The sequence below is a fragment of the Penaeus chinensis genome, chromosome 14 (genome assembly GCF_019202785.1).
Source record: "Penaeus chinensis breed Huanghai No. 1 chromosome 14, ASM1920278v2, whole genome shotgun sequence".
NCBI classification, from domain to species: Eukaryota; Metazoa; Arthropoda; class Malacostraca; order Decapoda; family Penaeidae; genus Penaeus; species Penaeus chinensis.
In genome coordinates, this window is record NC_061832.1 from 6,813,661 (window position 1) to 6,826,160 (window position 12,500).

The 12,500-nt window shown below is 44.2% G+C and overlaps 1 protein-coding gene across 1 annotated transcript in view; it reads left to right on the top strand.

Moving 5' to 3' along the window:
* Positions 1–1,999, top strand: part of LOC125032309 (Down syndrome cell adhesion molecule-like protein Dscam2) — a 23,107-nt gene extending 21,108 nt beyond the window's left edge. The window contains exons 23-25 of the mRNA XM_047623406.1: positions 29–178; positions 608–766; positions 1,500–1,999. Coding sequence (XP_047479362.1) covers positions 29–178; positions 608–766; positions 1,500–1,999 — 809 coding nt within the window. The remainder of the gene's footprint in view (positions 1–28; positions 179–607; positions 767–1,499) is intronic.
* The last annotated feature ends 10,501 nt before the right edge of the window (positions 2,000–12,500 follow it).

Below are 12,500 nucleotides of genomic sequence, written 5' to 3' on the forward strand. Positions count from 1 at the left end.
AGAAAGCTATAACCCCGCCCCCTTTCAGGCATGGGCGTGAGCGCAGGGGGAGGCGTGTGGGGGGGATCCGCCCCCACCTCCCCCGTGTGGCGCGACCCCCGAGTGCTGGTCCCCGCCGCCGTGTCCGCCCTGGCGCTGCTGCTCACCGTCACCACCGTCTGCGTCTGCCTCAGGAGACGTAAGAGATGCCTGGCGGGGGATAAGAATGTGTGGATAGATAGACGAAGCACATAGGCTTGTAGAGATGGTTTGAACATTAATAGAAATGAAGAAAGTTGGGGTTATAAAGTGGATGGGTGGGTTTGGTTGGATGAAATGAGGATAATGTAAAAGGCGCTTGTGATGTTATAAAATAATGGGTTTTGGGTGGGTAATGTCATTCGGATAAATGGGTGTGATTTGGCCTTTAAGAAAAGGAATTCAAAACCATGAATATTTGCCTAATCGCAGGATTTAATGTAGATTTGTTTTCTATTTAGGTGTTCACGTTTTTTATGCAAAAATAGTTGCTTTCCCATTGAAGAGTTATAAAGAGTTTTTTTTATTTTTTATTTAAGGGTAATAAATAATAGGTATTTTTCCTCATCTGTCGAATTCTCTGCCACAGGTCCTACCAATACCCCGCGCCAGAAGGAGGTTCCTGAAGGCGTCACTTCGTCAGGAGAGGAGAAGACGGCCATGCAGGCGAGGGAGGACGTGTACACCACCGTCAGGAGGCCGCCCCCCGCCCCCCCGCAGTCCACGCCTGAACTCAGAGACCATAACGGTAAGTGATGGCGCCCTGAGTGGTGACGTCATTTGCAAGAATATGTCCTTGGTGAAACGTCATTGTGAAACCCGTGTTTTTGGTGATGACGTCATTGTGAAACGTGTGTCATGAGGGATGACGTCATTGCGAATTGTGTCCTAATTGATGTAATTCTGTTGCCAAAACGATAACGTCACTGTGACCTGGTGATGACTTCATGGCCCCTAGCCTGGTTAATGAAAGTAAGATTTTGTTTTTTTAATGTGTCCTAATGAAACTTTCTTTCAAATTTATAAGGATGTTGTGCTTATGTATGTGAGAGAAAAGGTGTGTGTGTGTGTGTGTGTGTGTGTGAAATTGATGTATGTAAGTCATGTATTTATATCCATGTATACTTACAGACATATACATGTTTGCGTATATTTGTATAAAGATAAACACGTATTAATAAAGTCATAACCACATTTATATACACCCTTGCTTCACCATCAAGCTACATTGGGGAAGAACGTAACTTAGGTGAAATAATCCCTCCAAATCCATAGGTTAATTTCCACAACATAATCCCACATGAAGAAGAGTAAAGACTTGAGCCCCTTTATAGTCAGCTAGCAACCCCCAAGGACGAGTTGACTCCATCTTGATAAGGAGACTTCAGCCCACTTACCCCCCCTTAGCTCTCGCCCTCAGAGGACACCTTCCGCCCCCCCCCCCGCCTGGCCTCCAAGTAACCCCTATAACCACTACACAGGCGAGTACAGTGAGGAAGACATCTACCCGTACGCCACAGCCACGTTCCAGCTGGGCGGAGGCAGTCCCCCGCCGCCCGCGCCGCCCTCGCCGCCCACGCACTCGCGCCCGCACTCCCGGGGACAGAACGGCTTCACGGCCCTGGTCTACCAAGCGCCGTCGCTGCATGACGTGGACTCGCCCAACTTAGTAAGTCGGTCGTTGACGCCCCTGTCCCTCTCCTTTGCAGAGAAAAGAGTACGGGTGGGCGCCCACGCCATTAAGCGGGTGGCCACGGCGCTCATCACGGAGTCGCTCGGGGCTGAGCCCTCGGCGGAGTCCGGTCCCCCCGAGGGACGCAGCCACGAGGCCTCGGAGCGTGCCAGCCCCGGGGACAGCCAGGTATTCACTGCCGACCATCCGAGCGGAGAGCGTGCTGGGGAAAGCTCTTACTCAGCCTCCATGGCGGGAAATCTCTCTCGAAGATCACCGGAGTGGCCAGGGCTCAATCGCCGTCTCTGAGATTGCAAGGCTGACGCTAAACCGCTCGGGTTCCGACCGAGACCAATGTGCAAAGCAGAATCATGTTAAAGTAGCAATGTCAATGGGAAACTGACAGTTTTTCACTATGTACAGCGTCGAAGCGTGGACCTTTTTATTCAGGCTTAATGTAGTTGGGACGCTTGTTCTTATTCTGTTCAAAGGCAGCAGTCCGTGGTTTTCATACACTACGAACTTCACACTTCATTGCCGTCTGACCGATAGACTCGCATGGCGCTTCTCCTCCTCACAAAACGCCATCATGACTCCCTTTCAGATTCCATGCGATAATTCCAACTTGTCTCGATCATTGGGAAATCTGACCTCAAAGACTTGAAGTAAAATCACAGAACAAACAAAGATGGTTTTCTCGTGTGACGTCACTTGTGCACCAGAACGAGCGAGTGTGCCGTGCTCACTTGGGTGACGTCACTGTCGTCCCGTTCCCTCCTCCACCCTGCGGCACATACCTGGCCCCTTGCTGTCCCTGTTCGTTCGGCCCTGGCACGTGTACCCTTTTTAACCCTTTTATCTCCTGTGACCCTAGCATTTGACTTAGACCTTATCCGTTACTTATCTGTTTGGTCATAGCACTTTTACCTTATCAATGGATCTTATCAGTGGCTAAATAGCTTATTGGTCACCCTCGCATATACAGCTGACATTCTCTTTACACTCTGCTCACGTGTTATATCAGGTAGTTGTTTTATCTTTACGTGTTAGATTAAAGTCTCGAGCAAAGACATTTTTCTTCAGATTTTTTTTCTCTCCGTGTATTAGAAGGCTTTAGATACAGTACGTGCTAGTGTAAACATTTTCGCTACTTACCTCTCCATCTCAAATCACGATATATTGCTTTTTCTCCCTCCTGTGCTATAGATTCTTATCAAAATCTTAATGTCTTCGTATCAAAGTGTTTCTGGATGTCTGTTTCCAAATATGTACACAAAAGATTAATGTTCTGATTGGCACTTTTCAGACAACGAAACCAATGCATCATCATAGAAAAAAAAACAAAAAAACTTTCAAACACATTTTAGTGTCATGGCTTCCTCTCTTCTCTTTTTCTCTATCTGTCTGTTTATTCATCTCTTATTTATCTGTATATTTGTTTATCTCTGTCTATCTGTCGATCTATCTGTTTATATTTCTATCTATCCACATACTGATGATCTGTCCATATATCTATCTGTCTCTCTACAAAAGTAATCTATCTATCCACCTTCTCTCTCTCTCTCTCATCCAAATCCACATCCCTCTCTCGCCTCTCCTCTCTCCCTCTTACCCCCCTCCTTCTTTTCCCTCCTCCTTCTTCTTCCTCCTCCTCCTCCTCTTCGCTCTCCCGTCTCCCCCTCCTCTCTTTCTCTTTCCCTCTATCTCTCTCCCTCTTTCTCTCATCTCACCCCTCTAAACTCTCTCCCTTCTCCTCTCTCTCACTCTTTCTCTCCCCCTCTCTCATCTATCTAAAACTCTACTCTCCTCTCTCTCTCTCTCCTCTTCAAACTCCTCTTCTCTCTCTATCCCTCCTCCTCTCTCCCCTCTATCTCTCTTTCACCCTCTTCCCCCCTCTCTCTCCCCTCCTCTCACTCACCCCCCTCTCCCTCTCTCCTCTCCTCAACCCCTCTTCTCCCTTCCTCCCTCCTCCCCATCCCCTCCCCTCTCTCCTCTCTCCCTCCTCTCATCTCTCCTCTCCTTCCCCTATCTCCATCTCTATCTCACTTTCCCCCCTCCTCTCCCTTTCCCTCTCTCTCTCTCTCCTCCTCTCTTCCCCCTCATCTCCCCCTCCCTTTCCCTCTCTCCTCTCACTTTTCCCCCCCCCTCATTCCGCCTAAAACCCCCTCCCCTCCCTTCCTTTTCCCTTTGCCTTCCCTTCCTTCCCCCCTCCTTTCGCCCTCCCCATTTTCGCTTCCCTTCTCCTTTCCCCCCCTCCCCCCTTTTCCTTCCCCCTCCCTCCTTCACCCTCCCTGCTCCCCCTCCCTCCTTCCCCCCTCCTTCCAAACCTCCCCCCCCTTCCGTCACCTCCCCCCCTCCCCAATCCCCCGTCACCCTCCCGCCCCCTTTCACCCCTCCCTCCTCCACCCTGCCCCCCTACCCCCCTTCCCTCACCCCCCCCTCCTTCACCCTCCCCCCCTTTACCCACCCCTCCTTCAACCCTCCCTACCACACCCACCCCATGCTCACCCTTCCTCCTTTACCCTCCCTCCTTCACCCTCCCTCCTTCACCCTCCCTCCTTCACCCCCCCTCCTTCACCCTCCCTCCCTCACCCTCACCTCCTCCTCACTTCCCCTCCTCACCCTCCCTCCCTCCCCCCCCCCTAACCCACCTCCCCTTTATTTTTCCCCTCCTCTTTACCCGCCTCCTCCCGCTCCCTCACCCTCCCCTTCACCCACCCTCCTTTTAACTTCCCACCCCTCCTCCTCAAAACCCCCCCTCCCTCAGACCCCCCCCCCTTCACCCTCCCCTCCTTCAAACCCTCCCTCCTCACCCTCCCTCCTTCAACCTCCCCCTTCACCCCCCCTTCTACCCACCCTCTCCATCACACCCTCCCCCCCTTCACCCTCCCTCCGTCCCCCCCTCCCCCTTCACCCCCCCTCCATCCCCTGCCCTCCTCCCTCCTCTCTCCCTTTCCCTCCCTTTCCCCCCCCCTCTTTACCCTCCCCCTTCACCGCCCCTCCTCACCCTTCTCTCCTACCCCCTCACCCTCCCTCCTTCACCCTCCCTCCTTCACCCCCCTTTCCCCTCCTCCCCTCCCCTTTCCCTTCCCCCCCCTCCCTCCTTTACCCCCCCCTCCCTCACCTCCCTCCTTCACCCCTCCCCCTTTCCCCCTTCCCCCCCCTCCCTCCCTCATTATCCCTTTCCTACCTCCCTCCTCCCCTCCCCCTAGCTCCCTTTCCCCCCCGCCCCCCTTCCCTCCCACCCACCCCTTCCCCCCTTCCCAACCCTCCCTTCCCCATCCCCCCTCCCTTCCCCCCTTTACCCTCCTCCTTCACCCTCCCTCTCTCACCCCCTACCTCACCCTCCCTTTCCCCCCCCTCCTTCCCCCTCCCTCCCCCCCCCCCCCCCCCCCCCCCCCCCCCTCCCCCCCTTTCCCTCCCTTTCCCCCTCCCCTTCCCCTTCCCCCTCCCCCCCCCCCGCCTCCGGCAATCCTTCCCCCCCACTCCCCCCCCTCCCCCTCCCCCCAACCCCCCCCATTCCCCCTCCCCCCCTTTTCCCCCCCTCCTTTCCCCCCCCCCGCCCCCCTGGGGAATCCCGGCCCCAAACCCCCCCACCCCCTTTTTCCCCCTTGGTTCTCCCCCCCAACGAGGAAGGGAGTGTGTTCCCCCCGAGGCTTTCTTCCCAACCGGCCGCCAGGCCCCCAATGTTAGGACGCCACTAGGGTTTTTGGGCGCCTCAAAAGTCCCCCCACGGTGTCTCATCTTCATTCTTGGTGTCTTTTTTAACTCTCTTTTTTTTTTTTTTTTTTTTTTGTATTTGTTTGATTTTTTTTTTTTTTTTTTTAGGGGGGTTGTAGTTTTTTGTTTCGTTTTTTTGTTTTTTTAATTGTGTGAAGAGGGGGAGGAGGGTGTACGTGAGGGGGATGTCTATGTTTTTTTTTTTTTTTTTGGGGGGGGGAAGGTCGTTCTTGTCTGTTCTGCATCGTTTTTGTTTAGTTTTTTTTATTTTTGTTTTTCAATATTTAGTAGATGTCTGTTCTAGGATTCGTTTAGTCTAACCAGTAATGTTAAGAGCAATATTGAAATGGTCATACAAGTGATCGTTAAGTATGATTCACTCACCAAATTTATCGTTTTTATTTGAGCTTTTACTTAGATTTATTTGAATCTGCTAATCCTCTATTATATTTAGTCTGATTCTGCTAATTACCGTCTATTTCCATTTTGATTTTTGTTTAGTTGTTATAATGAATCACTGGTTTATTTTCTGGATCAGCCTAGTTTGCCTTCCTCCCCTATTTCTTTCTTTTTCTCCTTTCCTTCCATCTACATTTTACACTTAATTATCCGTTCTTTCTTTTCGTCTTTTTGAAATTCTGGTTCTCTCTCCGTATATATTCTTTCGTTACACTTTATAGCGTTATTTCGTTTAATTTCATTACGTCTATCATACTTGGCGTTTCTCTTTATAAGGGATCCACTTCCGTCCACATATACATTTATTTTCGTTCACCTTGTCTCATTTTTCTTCCCTTTAACATGTATTCCAAATGGCTTATCTTCGCTCTATTCTATCTTCTCATCCATCAATTCGCATTCGAAATCTGCACAATGTACACCGTATTTCTCTCCATCGTACTCAATATCCCTCTAAACGAGATATCACTGTATATCATTATGTCGTAAGCCAAGCATATTTGAACTTATCTTTACTTCCTTTTTATTCTTTTATTTAGCTCTTTATACTCCAGTTATTATTTTTTTCTTTTTTTCCGCAGTGACAGTGTAGCGTAGAATGACTCAAATTATTTCACTGGCTCTATCTTAAAGTCAAAATTTGATTAAAACCTACTTTCTGTAATTTGATAAACACCTTCAAATTTCTGCTTATTTTCTGTATCATAAGAACCTGTCTATAGGGGGAATGTAGCACAGCTCTTTACTTAGTATATTGCACCCTGGAAAGGCTGAATATTAAGGTTTTACGTATTACATATGATTTTATCGATCAGTCATTTACGCAACCATTAACAAACTAAGGATCTTTCACAAGTATGAAAACAATATAAACCCAAAATTAGCATACGAACATACTCCGAAACCTAAAATAAAATTTTACTTACAATAGATTCCAAAATTCGCATTTTTTTCATGAAGGCAGAACTAAAGAAATTTTTAATTTATCTAAAACCAAATAATTCAAGGATCATTCAACTTCTCGTTCTCCTAACAAATATATAAGACATTTTTTGTTTTTGTTGTTATTGTTATTATTACTGTTCCTTACACGTTCCTCTCACGCAGGATCGTTCTTCTCGCTCTCCTAGCAAATAGATAGAACGTTTTAATGCTGTTGTTGTTGTTGTCATTGTTGTTTCTTCGACGTTCCTCTCCCGCAGGATCATTCTACCACTCGCTCTCCTCCTCCCACAGGATCCCCCGCAATGTCAGGTTCCCCTAAGCTGCGACGCCCGCTTCCCCAGCACCTTCACCAGCACACACTACGACCAGCCCGACATCCAAGGTAATGAGGGAGGGAGGGAGGGAGGGACGGAGGGACGGAGGGAGGAAGGGAGGGAGGGAGGGATGGAGGAAGGGAGGGAGGGAGGGAGGAAGGGAGGGAGGAGGGACGGAGGGAGGGAGGAAGGGAGGGAGGGATGCTGGAAGGGAGAGAATCAGGGTAAGAAGGACGGAGGGAAGGATGGTGAAAGGGAGGGAAGTAGGAAGGGAGGGAGGGTAGGTGAGAAGGAGGGAGGGTAGGGGAAAAGGAGGGAGGGATGGTGGAAGGAAGGTAAAGAGGGAGGAAAGGAGGGAAGGAGGGAGGGAGGAGAAAAGAGAGAAGGAGAGAGGGAAGAAGGGAGGGAGGAGAAAGGGAGAATAGGACGGAAGGAGAAGAAAGGAAGGAGGGAAAGAGGATGAAAGGGAAGTAGGGACGGAGGGAAGGAGGAGAAATGATGGAAGGAGAGTGGTGAAGGATAGAGTGAGGGAAAAGGTGGAGAAAAGGGAAGGAGGGTGAGAAGGAGAGGGAGGGAGGGAGGGAAAATGGACGGAGGAAGATGGGACTTGGGTGGGGGAGGCGGAAGGAGAGAGGAAGAAAATTTTAGGGGACGGAGGGAAAGAGTTCGGAATAGAAAGAAAGAGGGAAGGAAGAGAGTTAGGAAAGAAAGGAAATGAAGAAGAAAAGGGAATGAAAAAGACACAGAGAGACACGATTTTATGTTATTACCATCTTCCCCTTTCTCCCCATCCAGGCAGTGATTGGGTCCCGCGCAACAGAGGAGTGATCAGCCCCCCCCCCCCCTTCGGTTTCCTCTCCGGCTCCCCAAGAAGACAACTTAAGACCTGAAAAATCTCCTTAGAAAACCAACACCATTGTGTCGTCGTCCTAACTTGTTTAAGAAAATGGAAAATAAACAAAGGAATCAAAAGATCATGTCTTTGTGTTGCGTGATATCTAATAATCTAACTTTTTTTTTAAATTTCTCATCTTGCTCTCACCACAATTAGAACGTTAAATGTCTTGTGATTCGTGAGACCTTGTCAAAATCCTGCTTAATAAAACCTTTACTCTCTTTCCCTCTTCTTTTTTTTTTTGTTTTCGTTCTTTTTATAATAGAAACTCGAAAATGGAATTAACCTTTTATCAACTTGATCAACTGGCATCCACCCTCATTCAAATCCATCGTTCCCTCACGCCAGACAGAACCTATTACACTGTACATGTACTTCTTGTTGCTGGGCTTCATCTTATACTTGTTCCCTTTTTTAAAGACTACCTTTCAGCGCATTATATCTTGCCTTTTTAAAGCTGGCATGATTGGTTCTAGTTTTATACATTTATTTGGTCAGGAAAAGCGTGACTATTTACGTTTTTTCTACTTTTCAAATGCTCTAGGATAGTGACTGTGCTTTGTAAGTTTTCTACTCGATAGATGTTGCAGACTAAGTATATATACATGTTGCGTCATATGTATAGTCATATATATTTTTTCTCCCTTTTTTTTTTTTTTGGAAACGGTGCCAATAATGAGTTTTTTAATACTCCGTAAAATGTGATGACGTTGATGACTTTTTTAAAAATTTGTGATGTGCCAACGTTTGCAGAAACAGCTGTGTCTGAACTGTGTGGCGTATAAGGTCATTTCATCTTCTTAATTCTTCTTCTGCTTCTTTTAAGATTTTACTACTTTCTGATGACCTCAAAAGTAATTTAGAATATTACATCTGTTCTAGATGTTATATATTAAATGTAATTCTTGTGTAGCATCATTTTGTGATAAACGTCAGCTTGTCTGTGTGTGTGTAGTGACATTGACGATTTTATGAATGTTATTGTCTGAAAAAAGAATGAATTAAGATTTTAAAATCTGAAAAGTTAAAGAAATATAAAGAAAACGACATATTTTTTTTCCTTTCTTTTGGCCTTTTCGTTCCTATAAACCTACGATGTAATAAGTGTGAAATAAATTACGATAATTTTGCTTGGTGACGAGAATATGGAGAAAGAGAGAAAGAAAAATGGGGACGCATCTCGTTGCGCTTTTGTCACGTGTTGTGGTTTTAGTGACGCAGGAAAATCTCTGAAATATAAGAAGAAACAATACGAGAATTTAATATCTAAAAAGGTGATTAATCTCTATGATGAGTTTCTGAAAAAAAAGAGTTGTGTTGATGCAAAAGAAGACGAGAAAATAAATGTAGATAAAGTATATAATTGTTACTGAAATGGATTGATTATTGAACGTTTTTTTTTAACGGCTGTGAATGTTTGCAGTGTTTTCCCTTCGCCAAAGTGTCAGAGACGGTTACGTTCTTATACTTCATTACTGTTGTATAGTTTATGACAGATTAGATATAACTATTTTACGGATATATTTGTAAATAAAAAAAAAAGATTTTATGTATATGCTTCTGTGTATATATCTGTGTATATATTTATGCATGTACGACTTTCTGGATGTGTATATGTGTATGTATATATATATATATATATATATATATATATATATATATATGTATATATATACATATATATATGTATGTATGTGTGTGTGTGTGTGTATATATGTATGTGTATATATGTGTGTATATATGTATATATATATATATATATATATATATATGTATATATAATAGATATATATACGTGTATATGTATGTGTGCATATATATGTATATATATATATATATATATATATATATATATATATATATATATATATATATACGTGTATACATATATATATGTATGTTTATATATGTTATATGTTATATGTCTACATATGTAAATGTATATATATAAACATACATATATATACATATATACATACATATAAATACATATATATATATATATATATATATATATATATATATATAGTGAGTTAGCACTGGTCCGTTCCAAGCCCTCTGCCCTTGTAAATAAGTTAATGTTCAATAAATGAATAAATACGTGAAAAAGTGTCCGTCTTCGCCCTGGCTTCCGGCGCCGCCTTGGGAAGGTGGCGTCGAGATCTCCGCTGGCTTGGCGAGGGTTTGGAATCAGCCAGGCACTCGGACCCCTTCTGGCCGATGACAGAGAACGCCGCTGGGTCAACTATTCCATTCTTTGTTCTCCCAGTAAATGCGCGCTCACACACACACACACACACACACACACACACACACACACACACACACACACACACACACATACACACACACACACACACACACACACACACACACACATACACACACACAACACACACACACACACACACACACACACACACACACACACACACACACACACACACACACACACACACATACATACACACACACACACACACACATACACACATACACACACACATACACACACACACACACACACACACACACACAAACACAAAACACGCACACATACAGTAATTTCTTCCATATATCCACATCCTGTATATATACCAGTATTTATATCTACATTCACTCTGTATAAACTTTTATGTGCATACCATATGCATAAATGCGAATGTATATGTGATATCTTTTAGACGAAAAAAATGTCGTACATGTTTCTAGTTGTCTTATTTTGTATAAAGCTTTGGAAAACGACCGTTCGTACTGGTTTCCTTCCTATGATCAATAAAATCTGCATCTAACTTGGTCTCTTAATTCCTCCAAAATATCGAAGACCTTAAGATACTTTATTCTGGTCTATATATAGAATGAAACTGTGTGATAGAAGGGGATAGCCGGTGACTGGATTCGCCGCCTCGGACAAGAAAATCACTGGAGTATTTCAAGATTTTACGGATAAAGTACTGCTGATATATCAATATAAGGCCGAGTACCGAGGAGATTAGTAGATCGAGCAAGCCAATGACTTTCACAAATACAAATAAAGAAAAAAAAGAAATAATATACATATATATGTGTGTGTGTGTGTGTGTGTGTGTCTTCTTTCCTTCTTTCTTTCGTTTCTTTTCTTTTCTCTTAAGCTTCCGGTGGTACTGTTGGCGTTGAACCGTTTTATCGTAGTTTTGGCTTCTCGCACTTATAATTTTCTGGCAAGGGTATGGCAAGGAGGCCGGCGGAAGGAAGGGAAGTACTTACTCTATAGCACTATTCGGTGTATGATTGGCAAAGTCACATATCCTTCAAGTGTTCTTTATGAAGTCAATTTTCCCTTTAAGAGTAGATTCATTCTATTGTATAAGTTGTCATCACTAGAGTTTGGAAAATAATTGTTTTACATCTACTGCGAAATATGACTCGAGAATGTAAGCTTCCTATAAAGAAAAAATACAAGATAATCGTTATATTGTTTTCATGTTATCATCTAAGAAGGGAGAGTATCCCTCCTTGTCTATTTATCATGCTTCGAGCTAAAAATATCCATGAAATGTTGCCAGTTGCTCTCCAGATGGAACAGAAATGCTGTCCTGAATTCAGACCGACATTCAGACGGTAGCTCTTCAGGCCCTACCGTAGGTGATGTTTTTATTTCGTATTTTGAAGAAATTTGGCTAAAAGCCCTCTCACACGAGCACTTTTTCCGCCAGACTATTCTGCATATTAGACAGTTCTTATTGATAAATAGGAAGTGAAAGAAATCCGTGTAAACATAAATTATAATTACATTGATTTAAATTATTGTCATATGGGTGAGGGTATTAGTGTGACTCCTGGCACCCAAACTGTAAACATTCCCAGCGACAGTGAAAAAATAGCATGCTCTTTTGGTACTGTTTTGTGGATGAGGCTGCCTGGAAAGTTGTTAATAGTGTGAGACATTACCGTGCTTGCTGAATGTATAGGACTCTGCGGATGTCACCTTGTTTGTTTACACCAGTCTGCATGCAAAAAGTTAAAAGGGAAAATCCAAAGTGCTAGGCCTTTACCCACATTTCCTTAAAACACGACAAAGAAATATGAACTAGGGTTAACTGTATTGGGCTGAAATAGTTACACCACTTTGTACTAAAAATCAACAAAATTTCTATTGTCGCTTCATCCAAGAGGTTTCTAAACTGTCTCTTGTTCATATTACCTACTGCTGAATCATTTCTAGAAAAAGGAATCTGAAATTCAACGTATGAGATATTTAAATAGCCTAGCATCAAGGATACTTCGAAAATTGTCTGTGAAAGAAATTGTCTATTAGAAGTTGAACATTTTTATCTGGATCAAAGAATTTTGGGATAATACAAGTAACTGCAGAAAGAAGAGGTCTCATAGGACAGTTCTTCTTGTGAATTTTGGCCAAAGCATAATTACACCTTTTCTTGAACCAGAAACATACGATGAGGTATTCTGTCTGTGACGGTGCATTTTTTTCAGTAAG